At 38.5% G+C, this 22,517-nt stretch overlaps 1 protein-coding gene across 1 annotated transcript; it reads right to left on the bottom strand.

Moving 5' to 3' along the window:
• Nucleotides 1-525: 525 nt before the first annotated feature.
• On the bottom strand, nt 526-7,247 carry LOC121373510 (zinc finger protein 431-like). The gene is made up of 4 exons (XM_041500181.1): nt 7,058-7,247; nt 5,707-5,806; nt 4,475-4,532; nt 526-4,004 (listed from the first exon to the last, which is right to left on the bottom strand). Exons 1-4 carry the CDS (start codon nt 7,245-7,247, stop codon nt 2,925-2,927), a joined length of 1,428 nt encoding a protein of 475 aa, XP_041356115.1. The 3' UTR covers nt 526-2,924.
• Nucleotides 7,248-22,517: the final 15,270 nt, after the last annotated feature.

The raw sequence follows: 22,517 nt of genomic DNA, 5'->3' as shown, positions 1-22,517 counted from the left end.
CTATCACACTCCTACCGAGCAACACACCTCTCTAATTAATATGAACAGACAGGAGGCACTTCAAGATGGTGTTGTATGTTAAATCAGCTTGACGAGTGTTGATCCCATGACCCATCATACTACTACTGAGCTATACACCTCTCTAACTAATTTGATCAGACAGGAGGAACTTCAAATGGTGTTGTATGTTAAATCAGTTTGACGAGTGTTGATCCCGTGACCAATCACACTACTACTGAGCTATACACCACTTTAATTAATATGAACAGACAGAAGGCTCTCAAAGATGTTATGGTATGTTAAATCAGTTTCACGAGTGTTGATCCCATGACCCATCACACTTCTGCTGAGCTACTACTCACTTCTCTAATTAATACGAACAGACAGGAGGCACTTCGAGATGGTATTGTATGTTAAATCAGTCTGACGAGTGTTGATCCCATGACCCATCACATTACTACTGATTTATTTAAATTGTACAAAATTCTAAATTGGTATCAAAATGAAAAACAAAAAGTGAAAACATTCAGATCAGTTGTTTATTGATATATAATTTTGATACGCACAGAGCCTACAATAAACTTACAATATCAGCAGAAAACATGCTTGACAAATACTAAAATATATCGTGAACACTTCGACACCTCACGTTTGTAAATCTTGTTAAGACCATAAAACGCCATTAAAATAGTGTAATCTGGTAGACACTTCACATTTATAACTTTTATTAACAGCATGAAATGACATTAAAGTAGTTTAATCTGGTAGACACTTCACATTTGTACATTTTATTAACAGCATAAGATGAAATTAATTTTGTTTTAAACAGGCACTGTGTGAAACCTATGACACATCACACTTAAAAATCTTATAACCAGCAAAAACTCGTATTATGTCTAGTTATACTCTATCTAAAATCATAAACCAGTGTTATGTCTAAAGTTATATTCTGTCTAAAATCATAAACTGGTATTATGTCTAAAGTTATACTCCATCTAAATTCATAAACCAGTATTATGTCTAAAGTTATATTGTGTCTAAATTCATTTGGCAGACACATGACATTTGAAATTTTATAAACAGCATAAACCAGGACTATGTCTAAACTTGTAATTTATATTTCTCAGACAACCAATGTAGTTTAGCTGTTCAGAGCCATAATTGTATAGTCATAATACCCACAGCGAATACTGAACCATATTCAACCATTTTACCTTCGTTCTTATTCATGATGTTGGTGAAAGTTACGGGAACGGTGGCATAGTGTGAGTGATAAATCCTAAAGTAGGTCTTATGACGAGTATTGATTTAATGACCTTCACACGTCTGCTGACCTACATACCTCTTTATGTCGCCTTAAGGATAGACAGGAGGCACTTCAAGATGGTGTTGTATTTTAAGTCCGTTTGACGAGTGTTGATCCCATGACCCATCACACTTCTACTGAGCTACACACCTCTCTAATCAATATGAACAGACAGGTGTTGTATGTTAAATATGAACAGACAGGAGGCACTTGAAAATCTTGTTCTATGTTAAACGAGTTTGACGAGTGTTGATCCCATCACCCATAACAGTACTACTGAGCTACACATCTCTCTAATTAATCTGAACAGACAGGAGGCACTTCAAGATGGTCTTGTATGTTAAACCAGTCTGACGAGTGTTGATCCCATGTCCCTTCACACTACTACTGAGCAACACACCTCTTTAATTAATATGAACAGACAGGAGGCACTTCAAGATGGTGTGGTATGTTATATCAGTGTGACGAGTGTTGATCCCATGACCCATCACACTTCTACTGAGCTACACACCTCTCTAATTAATATGAACAGACAGAGAGGAGGCACTTGAAGATCGTGTTGTATGTTAAACAAGTTTGACGACTGTTGATCCCATGACCCATCACACATCTACTGGGCTATACACCTCTCTAATTAATCTGAACAGATAGAAGGCACTTCAGGATGGTGTTGTATGTTAAATCAGTTGGACGAGTGTTGATCCCATGACCCATCACATAATTACTGACCTATGAACAGACACGGGGCACTCCAAAATGGTGTTGTATGTTAAATGAGTCTGCCGAGTGTTGATCCCATGACCCACCACACTACTACTGAGCTACACACCTCTCTAACTAATATGAACAGACACGGGGCACTCCAAAATGGGGTTGTATGTTAAACCAGTTTGACGAGTGTTCATCCCATGACCCATCACACTACTATTGAGCTACACACCTGTCTAATTAATATGAACAGACAGGTGTTGTATGCTAAACCACTCTGTGTATTTTCAACGTATTAAAAGTTTCTAATTTGCATGAATTAACAGATGTCATTTCAGCTGATAACCATGAGGAAACATTTTGTGCACATCATCGTGTCACACTTGAACTGTTTATTACCTGTGTGAAGAAACATACGAAGATTCAAGCTGCTATTGTATGAGAAACATTTAACACATACATCACATTTAACTCTTAACAATAGTGTGAACGAAAATATGTTGTTTCAGGTCGATATTGTGTGAGAAACAATTTTCATATACCTGACATTTGAAATTCTTATCACCAGTGTGAACAGACACATCTTATTTCAAGTTACGATTACTTGACAAACACTTTCACATATCTCACATTTGAAACTTCTAATAGCACATATGTCGTTAGCTGATATTATTTGAGAAACATTTTACACATACCTCACATTGGAAGCTCTTAACACCAGTGTTAACCAACATATCTTGTTTCAATTAGGTATTTTGTGAGAAACATTTTGCACATACCTAGCATTTGAAATTCCTAACACCTATGTGAAGAGACATATGTTGTTTGAAGATGGTATTTCGTAAGAAAGATTTTGCCCATACCTCACATTTGAAATTCTTAACACCATTGTGAACAAACATATGTTGTTTCAAGTCGGTCTTTTGAAATTCTTAACACCAGCGTGAACCAATATATGTTGTTTCAAGTGCGTATTTCGTGAGAAACATTTTGCACATACCTCACATTTGAAATTCTTAACACCAGTGTGTACCAACATATGTTGTTTCAAATTACGATTACTTGAGAAATATTTTGCACATACCTCACATTTGAAATTCTCAACACCAGTGTGAACCAACATATGTTGTTTCAAGTTAGGATTACTTGAGAAACATTTTGCACATACCTCACATTTGAAATTCGTAACACCAGTGTGAACCAACATATGTTGTTTCAAGTGAGCATTGCGTGAGAAACATTTTGCACATACTTCACATTTGAAATTCCTAACTCCAGTGTGAAGAAACATATGTTGTTTTAAGTTGTTCTTTTGTGAGAAGCATTTTTCACATACCTCACATTTGAAATTCTTAACACCAGTGTGAACCAACATGTGTTGTTTCAAGTTACGATTATTTGAGAAACATTTTTCACATCTCTCACATTTGAAATTCCTAACTCCAGTATGAACGAGCATATGTTGTTTCAAGTGCGTATTTCGTGAGAAACATTTTGCACATTCCTCACATTTGAAATTCTTAAGACCAGAGTGAACCGATATATGTCGTTTCAAGTAGGTATTTTGTGAGAAACATTTCGTACACACTTCACATTTGAATTTCTTAACTCCAGTGTGAATTAAGACATGCTTTTTCAAGTATCTTTTCTCACCAAAACACTTCCTGCACACCTCACACTGATATGGTATTTCTGCACAGTGGATCTTCAAGTGCTGCATAATGTGACACTTGTAAGCAAAACACTTTAAACACATCCCACATTTAAAAGGCTTCTCGCAAGAATGTGTTGATGTTTGTTCTTCCAGATCAAGGATGTTTTCACAATGTTTCGATGAGACCTCATGTTCAGCACATATATCATGACTACAAGACATATTTGAGGGTTTTTTAAGACAGAGGACCTTTAAAGTTTGTTTGTTTACCAGCATCTCTGAAACCAGCCTGGAATGAAAAGTTACTGATGTGTCTTCAAATTCAAAGTTGTAGTACTGAAAGAGAAACAGGAAATGGATAGATGAAACAGAATCGAACACTTGAGCAACATGCCAAGAAACAGCGTCTTTTGTTACAACACTAGAAACTCTCTCTCTCTCTCTCTCTCTCTCTCTCTCTCTCTCTCTCTCTCTCTCTCTCTCTATCTCTGATAATATTTGTCTTTGTGTGTATGTTTTCTTTAATATTTAGTAAGGAAGTATTGATTTTTGACTGTTTTGTTTGAATTAATCATCAACTAATGAGTCTGAAAGACCACATTTATCCTTGTATCTAGTTCATGACATATTTCCAGTCCTTCACATCGAAGGTGCTCGATCGTCCATCTATAAATATGTCTGTTGACTGAAAACTGCTTCAACCCAAACCACACTCCATGTTTGGACACTAGTATAGTGATTCAATGATTACAGCTGTGTAGCCATGGGGGCACGGGGGTCATGGCACCCCAATCTGACTCACATACCCTCTCGGCCGAGCTATCACTCTCACCAAGGTCGCCGACACCACCCCAGAGACCCAAGCTAGGAGAGAGCAGGAAAAGGAAGGCACGAATAGTTCAGTCGGAGGTGACAAGACAGATAAAAAAGGGAGGTGAGTCAAATAGTATAAATACTGGTGACAATGTATATCCCATTTTAACCAGCAACTCCTTCGCTGTCTGGGTGGTGGCCCTGCATAACGTCTCCCCAACCATTTGAAAATAGTGAAAGCTAACATGTCAAAAAGTAAAACAGAAATTCCAACCATCCCAGGTTTGAGGAGAGTATATTTCGGATCTTTAGACCCACCCCCTATGGGCTCCAATTTTTTCAACAGACAGTTTTAGAATTACAAAAAACTTCCACATCAGGGACATTCAAAAAAGCTGTTTTCTTTTATTCACAACTCCCTAATGGACAAACATTCATAATATGTTTTGCCGAAAATATTTTAAGTAATAACAAATTATATAAAACTAATTTGGAAAAAGCAAATGCTTTAGGAGCAATTTTTAAAAAGAATTCGGCTACTACTAATTTTTCACATTTTCAAATTAGAAAAATAAAAATAGAAAGAGATAGCCCTATTCCCCAGGATTCTCTATCCTGTGATAATGAGGACACTTATAATGCACCTTTTAGTTCAAGGGAAATGCTCAATGCTTTTGGTAACCATAAAGGCTCTGCTCCTTTTTTTTTTTTTTTTTTAAATATGCCTACCAAGACCATTGAGCTTTTTCTTGAAGTATTTAATTTAATTTGGAGTGGTAGGGGTGGAGGGGTACTTGCCAAAAGAGTGGAAACACGCTGAGGTGTTTCCGCTTCCCAAACCTGGTAAAGGCCCTCTGATTCAAATAATTATAGACCCATATCCCTAGCATCTAGCATCTGCAGGACTATGGAGTGCATGGTTAACAATCGCATTATCCACTTTTTGGAGATAAATAATCTATTGTCTATCTACCAGGGTGGTTTTAGGAAACACCACTCTACCACTGACCATCTTGTTCATCTTCAATCCGAAATCAAAACAGCTTTCCAGAGTGGACACAAGGCGGCCGGGGTATTTGTGGACATTGAAAAGGCGTATGACATGGTCTGGAGACACGGTTTGTTAATCAAAACTTATCAGATGGGAGTCAGAGGAAGAATGTTTAGATTTATAAACCAATTTTTGACCAATAGAACTTTTTCTGTTAATTTAAATGGTAATTACTCTCCCATCTTGACCTTAGAAAATGGCATACCCCAGGGCTCTGTGATAGCACCAACACTTTTTAGAATTTTTATCAATGGTTTGTCAACGGCGCTCATCACTACAAACAAAAGTATTAAAACAAAACTCAGTGTAGGTCTTTTTGCAGATGACACTGCATTCTAGAGAATTGGAAATTCTTATGATGACCTAAAAAAGGATCTCCAGTCTGATTTAGATAATTTACATAAAGGGTCAGCTGCCTGGGCGGTTACCATATCCAAGGCTAAACGAAAATCTATTATTTTTCGAAAAGTAAAGAGAAAACCAGTAAAATTAGATTTAAAATTTAAAGAAATTGTACTAAATCAGGTGCAGTCCGTCAAATTCTTAGGAGTGATCTTTGACAGTGCCCTAAACTTCGGGAATCACATTACTGAGGTAACTGGCAACTGCACTTTTTATTTAAGTTTACTCAAGAGTGTTGTGAGGTACACCTTGGGACGCAGACAGGAAAACACTGCTCATGGTTTTTGAGGCATCCATTGTGTCCAGACTCCAATATGGGGCCATGGCGTTCGGTGGTGCTTCTCAGACTCAGCTTAGGATGCTTGATGCAGTATATGGCAGGACCCTCAAAATTATAGTGGGGGGCTCTGTCTGTACTCCATATGATAGTGTTCTAGCTGAGTTGGGAGTGCTACCTTTAAGAAGAATCAGGCAGGGCTTGACATATCTTAATAAAACCATAGCCTTGTGCCTGATTCTCCTATCAACACATTAAAACCTGAACAGATAGATGCTAAAAGTGACAACGACATAACTATAGTATCTTATTTGAATAAATTTGCAAATGACTTTGGTATTGTCGGTCTGCCAATAAGTAGAACCAATGTAAATTTTGAGTTCCCATGGCTGATCGGCATGCCAATAGTCAATTACCACATCAGAAATGAAATTTTAAAAGTAGAAAACCCGATATTTAAAAATATAATTTTTAAAGCAGTGGTTGGTGATTTTTACCTGGATGTGATACAAATATTCACAGACGGGTCAAAAGACCCAACCTCTGGTAAAACAGGTATGGCCTTTGTGATTAAAAATTTAAATAATGCATACAAACCGATAGCCATTAGGGCTAGACTATCGGATAATTTATCAGTCTACACTTCTGAGTTAATGGCCATCCTATATGCTCTGATGCGGATAGAAAAATATTATAAAAGCTATAGCCCCAATAGCTATGTCATTTTCTCTGATAGCCTTAGTGCCGTGCAGGCTATTGGAGGCTGCAATACTGTCAGACCGGAAATTGTTAGAAAAATACATAAATTTTATAACAAAATTATTAGTAAAAAGGTAGAGGTGGTACTTGAGTGGGTCCCGGACCACGTTGGTATTGGTGGAAATGAGCTGGCTGATGAAAATGCTAAACTTATTTGGCTAGCACTAATATTGGTGTTTCTGTCACTCATAACTATAAAGAAATTAAATCCATAGCCGAACCACACTTTGGAAACCTGTGGCAAGTCGAGTGGAACCACAGAACCAGAGTGTGGCATGCCACTATCAAACCAAAGGCGAATACACCTGGACCAGTTTCTTTTAATGTTAAAGTTACTAAAATTATAGCCTCGTTTACGTATGGGTGTATCTTTTGGTTTAAATAACATTAAATATATTATTAAGAAATCTGATACACCCAACTGTTTGGTGTGTCACCTTTTGGAAGATGTAAATCACTTTTTATTTGAATGCACCGAACAAAATCAAATAAGACTGAAACTGGTACAATATTTTGCAAATAATAATATTAAATTTAATGCTACTAATTTATTAAATCCTCCTAAATCTCATAAAAAAGTAATAGGTTGTTAATCGCCTTTGTGTATGAATCTAAAATTAAAATTTAGATATATTTTTCTGTTAAGTGAACTGCGGTGGGTTAGACAGTATACCGCAGTTTCACGCATATTAATTATGTTTTTTTTTATGTTTGGTTCGCGGTGGGTAGATAGTATACCGCGTTAACTTATTCATCAAATAATTTATTAACGCTAATAGCAATATAAATATCACTGTCGGTGGCACTTGTAGTAATAATAATAATGTTTCTCTTACCTTAATTGTAACTGTTTTCCCCATCGTGGGCTACATGTGCCGAGCCTGTCTAGACAGGTCCGCCATTTTGTCTGTTTTTTTGTAATAATTGTTTGACCGGTCTCTCCACCCTTTTGTTCGGTGCATCGCAGCATAGCACCAGCATTATGATTAAATCACCTTGTGTTGCTCTCCTAGCAACACCATCGCTGGACTATCACCTAACAAAGAGGGGCATCGAGACTGGGTGGCACTGCGGCTGGGAGGGTGGTTGGAGGGTTTGGGTGGGGAATGGGGGGGGGGGGGTGTCACCGGAAGTATGTGGTTAGGCGCTTAGGCGTACGCGGTTTTGGCCGTAGGGTGTGTTAGGTATGTCCGGAGGCAACATTGCCCCCCCCCCCCCCCCCGACCCTTTCCCCCCAAGCTGCCGTCCACGCCAACGTTCCCGATTCGATTGATGCCTCTCTCTTTTTTAATCCCAACCAATAATAAAACTTCCTGGGCTCGGGTTGACAACCGCCCCCCCCCCCCCCCCCCCTCCTTTCCTTGCCAACATCCCCCTCTTTTTTTTAGTCTAAGGGGCAATTAATTGTAGTTATTTCCATTTTTAGACTGCCCAATCTTTTCTTGCGACCAAAAATAATAAAATAAAATTGATAGAGCTCTGTATTATTATTACTTACATTTGGAATGCGCATCTAAATTTAAAATTGGTCCCATTTTTATTTATTTTTTAGATTAAAAATTCAAAATTGTCAATTACAGTTTTCTGCCCCGAGTCAGGACCCTGGTATCCAGAGACGGGACTCGGGATAGACATGTTCGAAACCTTCGTGGTATATGAGCATGTAAAAACTTTCAAGTAAAGTTATTTTATCCGGCCGAATGTTCGTCCGAATCACTGTTCTACTCCGACATTTCCGGGTAGCACTTTAATATTATTGGGAAATTAAGAAATTATTTGTCGATCATAAATAAGCAAAATGCATAAGCTACGATGTCATTTGCTTCAGGCTAACTATACATATGACCATTTATTTCAGTTTATAAACACAAAACGTAAAAAATAGATATAATAAAGTAAGTGAACCTACCAGAACAACAATGAGGATACCACAAAGGAAATGGACAATGGAAACCCATGCGAAGATGTTGTTCGGACTATTCCGTGCGATGATATGCGAACAGCGGTTAATTATCGGCTCTGTTTACATCAACTCTTGTTATCTTGCTCTACTAATACATTAATTGTGTTAAAACAATAGTTCCCTGCATACAATTATTTTTAAAATGACGATAACGAAATATTTTTAAAACAACAAATAGGGACGGGGGAGGTGGGGGTGGGGGGGGGGGGGGGTGGGGGGACTGCACCACTACTACTGAAACAAAACATCAAATTCGGGCAAAACAATAGAAGTATTTGAGTAAAATCTGTTAACATGAGGCCTTTTTAGCATGTATATTCTATACCCTATAGTTAAATATTAAAATCACCCAGACCCCACCCATAATTTAACGTCGTTGAAATAGTTTATGACAAGACTGAATAACGGCAAACTGTAGTATGAAATAAAGTTTCATAAGCGCGTGTAGTCGTCATTTTCCTAGTTGTTATTCAGACCGACTTTACACATAAACCTGTGGAAATTATAACAAAGAGTTAATGTTAATGTTTAGTAATTTTCAGTGTATTTTAGTATAAATTACACATTATTGCGCAGTAATGTGTGCTTACATAAACTTCTTCTTCACGTCAGTTATCTGCCTTATTGCCTAATAGACATTTGTTTCTGCTAGCAATAAGATATGTTAAGCACTAGGCTTTTTAACCAATACCTACACTATATGGGAATACTCTTCAAATTAGATAGCTAGGCTAGTATAATTCCCCCCCCCCCCCCACACACACACCAACCCCTCTCCTTGTATTTCATTATAATCCAAGGGTGGGGGGATGGGTGGCTTTGAATAGCCGTTGGTTTACACTAGAATAGGGACTTAGGACATGAGGAACAACTTTAACACCAAACTAGGGTTTTACAAACAGAGCCGAACCACACTTCCATGTACAACCGCAACAGTACATAGGGTGCATTGACTAATGATAACAATGCACTCGCCCACAATTAATGGCCCAGCACGTACTCTAATAAGGAGCCGAGGAAAAGAAAACCGGCTCCGAGTACACAATTGCAATGCACTTAGGGGAAGCTGGACAAAAGAATACCGGCCTCCCCTAACCCAATCCCAAATACTTGCTGCTGGTGGACTACTTGGGCACTTGGTGACGTTTTTAAGGGCCCTATGGGCAACCTAGGGAAACACTCCAGCATCAAATCGGTATAATTAACGAGCTACTCTCGACTCACTAAAATCAAAACCTATGTTAGCTCTTGATCTTTCTTTTTTGTCCGACCGTTGAAAATTGCGCACCTTTTTCTTTGGCATTGCTCTTTGCTCTTTCAAAATTCCATACCTTCCCCCCCCCCCCCCCAAATACCGCCATCTGTCAAAGTCGGGCTAGAGCCCACCTGGATAGCAACCATTTGGTCATTTTGACATATAGTCTTAAAGACGACCTTTTTAGGCTTACATACAACATAAACATTTATAAATAAATGTAATGTGTACACTGCGGTGAATGAAAAATAGCAACGGATTACAATCGATAAAATTCAATAATAAATAGGTAGTAATAATAGACCATATAATACAGGGCCGTACCCTGATCAAAATCCTGGGGGGGGGGGGGGAGGGGGCAGCACTGTTTTTTATAAACAAATGAAACACTATACATTTGTACAAATTAAACCTTGCGATGTGTATGCTATTTTCTGGGGTTTAAAAAAGATGAGATTCTCAGGGGGTAACTGCTCCCCACCCCCCGCCTCCCGGAGGGTACGGTCTACCCCCACCCTGGTGGTTACGGCCCTGTAATAAGACGCCATGTATCAATGTCGATTCTATGCGTGGTAGCAGTGGTCAACTACTTACACAATTTAATTAGCCGTTTTGGATTGCCGCTGGGCAGCAGATGTGCTAATCTAAATGCTGATGGTTTATTATAATAATACAGTTCAATGCACAGTATTTATCTTTTATGGTACTGTAGAAAGGACATACTAGAACAAAGTGAGATTCGTCTTCTGCTACATTCATATTGCACAGACTATAAATTCTATTATTTCTGACAATAGTGTGGTATCTGCCCGTTTATGTAAAGATTATATTTACTCAAAATATGTTTGTATTTCAGGGCAATAGGCTTCTGAAGGAATAGGCAATGATTATTAACAACAAATTTGTATAGCAGATATTTTGGAGAATTGCTGAATACAGCGACACATAGATTGAGTAAACTGGTCTGTCATTCTCTGTTTGAATAGTGAAATAAATGTATTGTAATTTTCTACATTTTGATAATACAATATGTGACCAAAACCATTGACTAACTCAGTTAACAGAAACGTGGTTTTCTTATGCACTCATAGAGGGTGGTGTATCACTCTTTCAAACTACAGTTACCTGTATTCAACACATTTATCCAATATTTAACAATACGAATGTTCCTAGTTATGTACAAGAGTCATCTACCTAACTCAAAATAGACCATCATATTAGTAGTGCTCCTTTACACGCCTAAAATACGGTTACATAATTGTAAATGTAGGATCTCGTGGCTATTTGCTTTGTTAAATCCCCAAACGTCACAGCCATAATTTAAAATATTGCTAACATATGTAACAAACAGTGATAGTAATGTTTCCGCATTTAAGAAATAGTTACTATTTTTACCAAATAGAGCAGCCATAGCTTTTCTACCTTGGTTGCATGTTACCTTGTAGGCGGTATTAAGTTTGTCATTATAATGAAGACAGATCCCTAGATAGTTAAAACTGTCAACAATTTCTAAATCGGTTTCGTGCTATGTCCACCGTTCTTCAGGTTTCACATTGACACCTTTTCTGAATACTAGGATTTTACTTTTATTAATATTTACTTTTAAATTCCACTTGTTTGTGTATATATACAAAGTGTCTGACCTACTCTGCAATTAAGGTGCACTTTCTGAGAACAATACTGTATCATCGGCATACATCAGCAGACAGAGATGAAGCATATTTAACTGGTATAGTCGTTTGGTGGAATTTAAGAGTTTCATTTCTAGATCGCTAATAAATAATAAACAAGAATGGCGAAAGAGCTTCTCCCTGGATTAGACCGGATTTGTACCAGAAGGATTTAGATATATTTTATCTGACCATGGATTGATTTTACAACATTTACAAGTTTACTATTTAATCCTAATTTAGAAATGTTTAGCCACAATGCCTTATTGTCAACAGTCTCAAAAGCTTTACTAAAGTCAATGAAAGCACGGTAGTCTTTTCTTACTGGCAAACCCGCTACAGTTTTACATCTTTTATCTGCACTTTCCAACACACAGGATAACAAATACCACGGCCTTTGATAAACCATATGTGGTGCACTGGCTGGAACAAGAAATAGCCCAATGGGCCCACCAATGGGAATAGATCCCACACAATCGACCTCGCATTAAACGAACGCTTTACCACTGGCTTACATCCCGCCTCTCTCGTCTTGAACAAGTCCCAGGTGAGCGATGGAGAGCGATAATTATAGTTCCCCTTATACGGCGTGGTCGTTCAATTAAAAGGTTTTTGGTGATACACAAGCGAGGTTTGTCATCCCAAGTGAATGTAATTTTCATTTAAAGTCCATTTTCAGAGAAATAATGCCCTGTAAAAACGTGACTGTATCAGCGAGGTCGATAATACATTAATCTATAATGGTCTCGCTATTAATCTTAAATAATGACTCTGTGTGTGTGTGTGTGTGTGTATGTGTGTGTGACTTTTTAATCATAGTCATATACTACAGAGGTTTCGAGCATGTCCGTCCCGGGTTCCGCCTCCGGATAGCCGGAAACCCAACCCGGGACGGAACTAATGTCAGTAACAAGAAAGAAAAAAAAAAAAGACAAGAAAAATGGCGGAGATTTTGCTCAACGATGTAGACAGAGGAACAATAAAGACGATTCGGTCAAATATCAATGAATGCGTAGAGCAGCCCTGACGTCTGTCCCCTTTGTGAAAACAGACGGGCGACAGTGGGGAAATAATATTAGTTTATTGCAGGAGCATGTGCAGGATGGGAACTTCGGGCGTCGACTCCCCCCCCCCCCCCCCCCCCCCCCCCCACCCCCTCAGCAAATTATCTTTTTTTCACCCATATACTTTCCGGGGAAACATGACTCGGCCTCCCTACAAACGTCGCTCATCAGTCTATATTACCCCCTCACCACACAAACACAAATACCACTGCCCTACCTCTCTCTCCACCGACGCTAAAATTCCTGCAATGAGATAAATTTCACCATAACCATTTTCCATCATTTCGGATTTTTGTTCTTATGTTCTTTTACTCAAAATGGTCTCACAGTAAAAAGTAAGTAAGTGTTAAAACATAATTATTAACTTCTTTATTGATACATAATGTTGATACATTGAGACTACAGGCATAAAAAAGTGTACTTGTATATTGTCAGAATGTAAAGAAAAACTTACAAATAATAAAACATTTAGGTCACCTCACATTTGAACATCAGTTTAACGACACCACTAGAGCACATTGGTTTATTAATCATCGGGTATTGGATATCAAATATTTGGTAGCCTCATTTTTATCTAAACTTGTACTTTATATTTCTCAGACAACCAATGTAGTTTAGCCGTTAAGAGCCATACTTGTGTAGTCCTAATATCCACAGCGAATACAGAACCATATTAAACCATTTTATCTTCGTTCTTATTCATGACGTTGGAGAAAGTTACGGGAAGGCTGGCCTAGTGTGAGTGATAAATCCTAAAATAGGTCTGATGACGAGTATCGATCCCATGACCCTCACACGACTGCTGTGCTAAGGCCCACAGCGAATAAAGAACCATATTCAACCATTTTGTCTTCGTTATTATTAATAAAAGAAAGAAAAACAAGAAATGTTTTATTTAACGAGGCACTTAACACATTTTATTTACGGTTATATGGCGTCAAACCTATGGTTATAGACCACACAGATAATGAGAGAGAAAACCCGCTGTCGCCACTTCATGGACTACTCTTTTCGATTAGCAGCAAGGGATCTTTCATATTCACCATCCCACAGATAATGAGAGAGGAAACCCGCTGTCGCCACTTAATGGGCTACTCTTTTCGATTAGCAGCAAGGGATATTTCATATTCACCATCCCACAGACAGGGTAATACATACGACGACCATTGATATACCAGTCGGGGTGCACTGGCTGGATCGTTATTAATGATATTGTTGACAGTTACCAGAAGACTGGTGTGAGGGATACAACCTCCAATAGGTCTAACGAGTGTTGATCCCATGACCCATCCACTGCTACTCAGCTACACACCTCTCTAATTAATATGAACAGACAGGAGGCACTTCAAGATGGTGTTGTATGTTAAACCAGTTTGACGAGTGTCGAACCCATGACCCATCACACTACTACTGAGCTACACACCTCTCTAACTAATATGAGCAGACACCGGGCACTTCAAGATGGTGTTGTATGTTAAGTCAGCTTGACCTGTGTTGATCCCATGCCCATCACCCTGCTACTGAGCGACACACCTCTCTAATTAATGTGAACAGACATGAGGCACTTCAAGATGGTGTTGCATGTTAAATCAGTTTGACGAGTGTTGATCTCGTGACCCATCACATTTCTACTGAGCTACACACCTCTCTAACTAATATGAACAGACACGAGCAATCCAAATGGTGTTGTATGTTAAACCAGTTTTACGAGTGTTGATCCCATGACCCATCACACTACTACTGAGCAACACACCTCTCTAATTAATGTGAACAGACACCGGGCAATTCAAGATGGTGTTGTATGTTAAATCAGTTTGAAGAGTGTTGATCCCATGACCTATCACATTACTACCGAGCAACACACCTCTCTAATTAACGTGAACAGACACCGGGCACTTCAAGATGGTGTTGTATGTTAAGTCAGCTTGACCTGTGTTGATCCCATGCCCATCACCCTGCTACTGAGCGACACACCTCTCTAATTAATGTGAACAGACATGAGGCACTTCAAGATGGTGTTGCATGTTAAATCAGTTTGACGAGTGTTGATCTCGTGACCCATCACATTTCTACTGAGCTACACACCTCTCTAATTAATATGAACACAGAGGAGGCACTTCAAAATGGTGATGCATGTTAAATCAGTCTGACCAATGTTGATCCCATGACCCATCACATTTCTACTGAACTACACACCTCTCTAACTAATATGAACAGACACGAGCAATCCAAATGGTGTTGTATGTTAAATCAGTTTGACGAGTGTTGATCCCATGACCCATCACATTACTACTGAGCTACACACCTCTCTAATTAATATGAACAAACAGGTGTTGTATGTTAAACCACTCTGTGTATTTTTAACTTATTACAAGTTTCTCATTTGCATGAATTAACAGATGGCATTTCAGCTGATAACCATGAGGAAACATTTTGTGCACATCATCGTGTCACACTTGAACTGTTTATTACCTGTGTGAACAAAGAGACAATGATTCAAGCTGCTATTGTATGAGAAACATTTAGCACATACATCACATTTAACTCTTAACAATAGTGTGAACCAAAATACGTTGTTTCAGGTCGATATTGCGTGAGAAACAATTTTCACATACCTGACATTTAAAATTCTTATCACCAGTGTGAACAAACACATGTTGTTTCAAGTAGTAGCATCATCGTTTTGGAACAAATGACAACTGCATTGTTTTGGGTTAAAGGCTCTTTAATGGCTGACAAGTTTCCATTCTTATATCACCCTGTAACAATATAATTAAAATACAATATAACAATACATTCATTATACATATATAAATCTCAGGATACACAATACATAATATTCCATCATTTAAATAATAGTATTTAACATGACATGACATATTAAAGTAATTATTGCATAATACAAAATATGTCTTATGATTACAACAGACATAGTTATAATACATACATACATAATATACATTATCACTCACATGTCCAAATAATGATTTAACATATGTCTCCATTATCACAAATACACAAGATATTATCAATCATGTGAAATACATGTCCTGAAATAAGAATTATATTATAAAAATACATATACAAATATATTACATACCAAGTATGTGACACCAGGGCAAATGGAACTGGTCACACTTAAAAGGATTGACGTATCTGCATAAAAGAATTACAATAATAAATAACTACACAGACACGTTATGTTTCATAAAATATATAATAAAATACAACAATCTCTAAAGTGTTCATCACCACAAACATACACACTGCATTCATACTAAATTATGTTTATCACATATTTAGATATAGATTAATCAAATTACTGAATTAATAAGAATTAATATTACACTGTACAGTTTATAACGTTATACAGAAATATATAATAATTACTTGTTGTAAAGCATGATTTAGTCAATTACATTTACATTAAAGTATATGTTATTATAGTGTAGCCGAACAATAAATAACCTAACTATAACTAACCTTAAATCTTCTCTAGAAATATCTTCCAATAAATTGAGCCTAAAATGAAGTATTAACTCCAGAAGAGCAAACTATAATGTGGACCACAATACCAGACGTACACCAGTATTTAAGGAAACAGTGAACTGTAATAAGCTATCATTTCAGATAAGAACACTTAAACCACATCAGCTTACACTGTACCCAAGCTGGAAACAATAGGACAGGCGCGGCGCATGGGTGATAGTGCTATTGTTACTAAGTTGTGCAAGTGTCATACATGCTTGTGCAATTTGTAACAAGCCAAGATACCTGAAAATAGTAATCAACTTGTCATTAAGAATAAAATAATTAAAGGTACACAATCTGTTGTAATTCATTACCTGTTTATGGAAATAAAATAATTAATTACATGAAAACAAATAAAACCAATGCATTAATATAAAACAATAATTATATCCAAATATCCACAAGTCAATATTATTACATACTTCCTCCCCTTCAAGAAATGGCGTCCTCGTCATTTATCATTATCATCAACAATAGAGACAATTGCCCTAGACACGGCATCACTAATGTGTTCGAAAACTCCAACTTTAGCAAGTTGTTCCAAAAGTTTACATTTATTCTGCCAGTCTGGACGCTGCACATTCTGACTCATGACATACTCGCCAGATGTTTGCCATTCGGGTCGTCTTCTGTCTCTTGTTGATCGTCTAGGTCGTGGTGTAGGACGAGGTGGTGGCTCCGGCTGAGGTGGCGTATCTGAATCATCAGATGCTGTAGCAATTCTAGATGTTTCTATGTCTAGACCATCTTCGACCTCTTCATCCAAGCGTTCTCCCGTACTATCATCCTCGTGAACTGAGTGTTGTAGTATGTGGTCGTCACCACTGGAAGAAACACTCTCTGACTCAGCAGACAACTGATCGTCACCAGAAACCTGTGAGTCAGAATCAAATATCTCAGCAGTCTGGTCACTAATGATTGCTAAATCATTAGGAGCTGCTAAAACAATCACCTGTGAGGAATCTAAGTCAATAGATTCATCATCATCATCATCCCGAGTTGGCGTTGCAACTGGTTGTGCAACTACTCTATTTCTGGGTTTAGGTCTAGGTTGATTTGAACCTGGCAAAGATCCTATTGGCAGAAGATGGTTCCTGTGAAGAGTTCGCCGTCTTCCTTCACCATTCTCCTTTCTCACAACAAATACAGGAATGTCCTGATTAGGCTGAGAAAGAACAAGGTATACATCATCTTCCCATCGATCAGCCAACTTGTGTTTGCCATCAAACGCAAGGATCTTCACCAAAACACGGTCACCTGGCTGTACAACTGCACCTCTCACCTTCATGTCATAACCTCCCTTCTGTCGTCCTTGTGCAATCTTAGATGCTTCTGTCGCAAGTTCATATGACTGCTGAAGTCGTTCACGAAGAGCTGTTGCATAGGACGTCAACGAATGGTGTTGTTGATTGGTGTTAATTCCAAAAGCAAGGTCAATCGGCAATCGAGGTTCTCTTCCAAACATGAGGAAAAATGGCGAGTAACCAGTCGACTCATGCCTAGTGCAATTATAAGCATGGACTAGGGGTGCTACATGAGTCTTCCAGTCCTTCTTCTGGTTAGGATTCAAAGTACCAAGCATGTTGAGCAAGGTTCTGTTGAAACGCTCACACATGCCATTCCCCATCGGATGGTATGATGTGGTCCTCGACTTGTCCATTCCTAAAATTAAACAAAGCTCTTTTAACAATTTGCTTTCAAAATTGGCACCTTGATCACTATGTATTCGAAGAGGAATACCATAGTGCATCACAAAATGATGATAGAAAGCCTCAGCAGTTGTTCTTGCAGTCATGTTACGGGTAGGTATTGCCTGAGCATATCTTGTAAAATGATCCGTTATGATGAGAAGATGTTGGTAACCTCCCTTGGACGTTTCCAAAGTCAGAAAGTCCATACAGACCAATTCCAAAGGTTGTGTACTGGTAATACTTACAAGAGGAGCTCGAGCATTCGTTGGGGTCTTCCGTCTTAAACATCTGTCACAATTCTTGATCCAGTCTTCAACATCAGCTGACATTCCAGGCCAGTAGAATCTGTCTCTGAGAAGTGATAACGTTCTATCACGACCAGGATGCCCAATGTCTGTATGTAAACCTTTTAAAGCATCATTTACATACGCTGATGGAAGCACTAACTGAAGTTTATCACAACCATCTATTGTGACCTTCCTGTGAAGAATTCCTCTTTGGAGAACTAACTTGTCAAAGCTCCGATGTAATGAAGAGTGAACCGAAGTATGTGGATAATCTTCACGGCTAGGCTTCTTCTGAGCTCTAACAAACACTATCCACCTCCTCAACACATCATCTGACTGCTGAGCCATTCTCCAACCCCGATCTGTCATTCCGTGGAAATCTGGTTCTTTCAGGTTAACATCCACAACATCTGCTGATAAACACAAAGACTGTACAAAAGGTTGAACATATAAACAATTGCAAACAGCTTTGATTGACTCTGAGTCTATATGTGTGGATTCCTGCTTTGCTTGTAATCCTGGCAATCTTGATAACCCGTCAGCATCTGCATTATTCAAACCAGACCTGTAAATAATATCAAAGTTATAAGATGCAAGAGCAGCTAACCAGCGATGACCAGTGGCATCAAGCTTAGCAGAGGTAAGTATATAAGTCAATGGATTGTTATCTGTATAAACAGTAAATTTGTTGCCATACAAATAATCATGAAACTTTTCAGTCACGGCCCATTTCAAAGCGAGAAATTCTAAGCGGTGAGCTGAATAATTCTTTTCTGACTTACTTAAACCTCTACTAGCATAACTGATAACTCTCTTGACACCACCCTGTTCTTGATAAAGAACGGCTCCCAGTCCTTGGCTGCAGGCATCAGTATGTAGTTCAAAGAGTTTGGTGTAATCGGCATACCCAAGAACTGGAGGTGAAGTCAATACTTCCTTCAACTTTTGAAAACATTCTTCCTGGCTAACTCCCCATTCCCATGGTTTCTCGGGTACATTCTTGTTTCTCTTGGACTTTGTAGAAGGCATCAAAGCATACAAGGGTTTAGCAATTTTAGCAAAATCTTTTACAAACTTGCGGTAATACCCGGCAAAGCCAAGAAACTGTCTAACTTCATTATGGTTCTTTGGTGTGGGCCAGTCCTTGATCTTCTTAATCTTGTCACTGTCTGCCTCAATACCTTGCTCTGAAACAATATGCCCAAGAAACTTGATCCTGGTCTTGAACAGCGAACACTTACTTGGTGTTAACTTCATCCCAGTCTCCCTTATTCGCTGAAAAACTTGTCTAAGCCTGTTCAGATGTTCCTCATAGGTGTCTGAAAATACAATAATATCATCAAGATATATCAAGCAAGATTTGAGATGGAGACCTTCAAAACATTCATTCATTAGCCGTTGATATGTTGCAGGACTGTTGCAGAGACCAAAAGGCATGCGGTTATACTCATAAAATCCTAATGGCCCAACAGTGAAAGCTGTTCTCTCCTTGTGTGTTTCTTCAATCTCCACTTGATGATATCCACTCTTCATGTCCAGTGTGCTGTAATACTTGGAACCTGCGAGAGCATCGAACATCTCCTCGATCCGTGGAAGGGCATACGAATCCTTGATCGTCTTCTCGTTGAGATGTCTATAATCGACGCACATCCGAAGTTTACCATCCTTTTTACGAGCCAAGACGATGTTGGATGACCATGGAGAGTAGGATCTGCGGATAATACCATTCGCCAGTAATTGTTGCAGATGATCTTTCACTTCCTGGTACATGGCAGGTGGAATTCTTCGATGTCTCTGCTTAAAGGGTTGATCATCTTCTAGCTCAATGCGATGCTTAACAGCAGTTGTGTGCCCAATATCATCATCACCTGTAGAAAAGATATCTTGAAATTCATGAATAACATGTTTGCCGTGTTCCAGTTGTTCTTCTGTGAAATCTGCTTCAGAAAAATTCATCTTTTTAAGAATAGAATCAAATCCACTATCTGAAACTGATGTTTTACCTGGGATATCTTCTACAGTTACCGCTTGGAGTTCACACAAAAGAGCTCGAGATGGTATACTGATGGCTCTAGTTGTAATATTGGTAACATGAACATCCACATACATTTTGTCTTTACAGTTATAATTCACAATGGTTGGTACAATGTCAAAATCTTCAGGTATAATGGAACCTTTTGTGGGTTGAATTAAAGCACATGTAGATCTATAAGCAACAGGCTTATCTACATACCCTGGCAAAACCACTTCACTGTTGGCTGGAATCAGGATACGTTTAGAAGATGCACTTCTCACTTTACCCAAAGAAAAATGTTGTCTGGATAATTCCTTATCCTGAATCAACATACACCTGAAAGCCAGATACCATGGAGTATGAATATCTGCTTCCTGGAGAAAACGATTACCATGTTGTAATCTGCACTCATCCATAAATGTAGACAGGACATTTGTACCTAGAAGTATTGGAACATTCATGTTATAAGAACTGTCGGAAACTACTAATAGAAGACATGGCTGCTTGATTCCATTAGCACCCTTTGCTTGTAACTCAACTTCGATATAGCCATGATATGGAAGTTGTTGACCATCAGCACATTCAATCTTTAAAATGACATCCAAAGGATTCATGGTTACATCAGGAAAACTATTTTTATAAAAACTTTCAGAAATGGTGGATACAGTGGAACCAGTATCCAACAATGCCTTAGTTGGGATACCATTGACAGTTACTTCACTCTCATTTGGATATCCAACTAAATCAGATTCATTTTGTTGTAGATTGCTAATGGGGCGTTTAAACATATAATCTACAGGTCGCCCATCCCCATAGATTGATTCTAGTTTAAAGGATGTCGGGAATGGTCTAACCTTACCCTGCATCCATACTTCAGGTGTCCTGGTTGTCCACAACGGAAACAAACTGGTTCACCTCTTGGTGGTTGACGCTGTCTTTGCTCGACAAACGGGCGCGATTGTGGCTGTTGTGGCTGCTGTTGTCTCCAGTATCGATGTGGCTGCTCCTGTGTCGTAGGTTTAGCATAGTTACCAGAAGAGTTCTTAAGTTTAGCAACATCGGCTGATAGCTGTTTTATCATACCTTTCATCTCCTGTAGTTCAGATGTCTCAGTTGATGTGGCAGCTTTACTAATAGTCTTCTTTGTTGGCTGTCTCTCTGACATGTCAGCTTCCATACGTCTCAACGACCTCAGAAGATTTCCAAAGCTTCCACCTTGGTCGAACAGGTATGCTGACTTGTCTCTAAGATCTGCCCTGAGTCCTGACCACAGCTGATTATGCAGCAGTTCATCCCTGGATGTAGGCGTGAGACCATCATGGGCTGAAGCTCTGTTGAGTATCTCCTCAAGTCGACATGCCCATGATGTAACATCTTCATCTTCTGTCTGACGTGCTCTATAGAATTCTGAAAGAAGACTTTGACCACGGACAACACTACCAAACATATCTTCAAGCTTAGCAACTAATTCATTTACATCACCATCAGGTCCCACACTCATAGCAACTGTAGCAGCTTTGCCACGCAATGACTGCTGTACTACTCTAAATAACACCCTACGAGACAAAGATTCATTTTTCAATAAACAATTATACTGATGTTTCCAAACATCGAACGCTGTTTCGCACTTGGAGTCACCTGAAAAGAAAGGCAATTTTGGAGGTTGATTTAAAGTAATGGATGTTGGGAAATCAGTTTTTGAAGAACCTGATGTATCTGCTGACTGTACATAGCTAGACATCCACTCAACTAACTCTTCAGCACTATCTGCTTTGGGCCATGTTTTTAACTTTTGGAATGCTGAAACAAGTTGTCTAACTTCCTCGCTTGTAGGTTCAGACATGGTGAAACCGTAAAATTCACAAAAACTAAAAATGAAAAATTATGTACAGAAATATGATATATCACACCAGAATACAAGTAACTAAATATATTTAGCCCGTTTTATCCTGTGTATGACACTGAAACAAACAATGAGTAAACTGGAATATGCTGCAAATAAACAATTAATTACATGGTTAGTATTGCAGGTGCATATAAAATTTAGGAAAGAAAAATGAAAGGAATAAGAA

This window comes from Gigantopelta aegis, chromosome 5 (genome assembly GCF_016097555.1).
Source record: "Gigantopelta aegis isolate Gae_Host chromosome 5, Gae_host_genome, whole genome shotgun sequence".
In the NCBI taxonomy this organism is placed as follows: domain Eukaryota; kingdom Metazoa; phylum Mollusca; class Gastropoda; order Neomphalida; family Peltospiridae; genus Gigantopelta; species Gigantopelta aegis.
The sequence above is the reverse complement of the archived record's forward strand: the minus strand, read 5'-3'. Positions and strand labels throughout refer to the sequence as shown.

What these genes read in the sequence shown, in the direction of transcription:
- LOC121373510 (XM_041500181.1), bottom strand. Translation starts at nt 7,247, where the DNA reads ATGCCACACTCTGGTTCTGTGGTTCCACTCGACTTGCCACAGGTTTCC. An exon ending in GTGGTCCGGGACCCACTCAA is followed by an intron (nt 5,807 to 7,057) that starts GTACCACCTCTA and finishes TTTTGTTTGTAG; the next exon opens with TGATGAGCGCCGTTGACAAA. An exon ending in TCTAAGGTCAAGATGGGAGA is followed by an intron (nt 4,533 to 5,706) that starts GTAATTACCATT and finishes GCTCTCTCCTAG; the next exon opens with CTTGGGTCTCTGGGGTGGTG.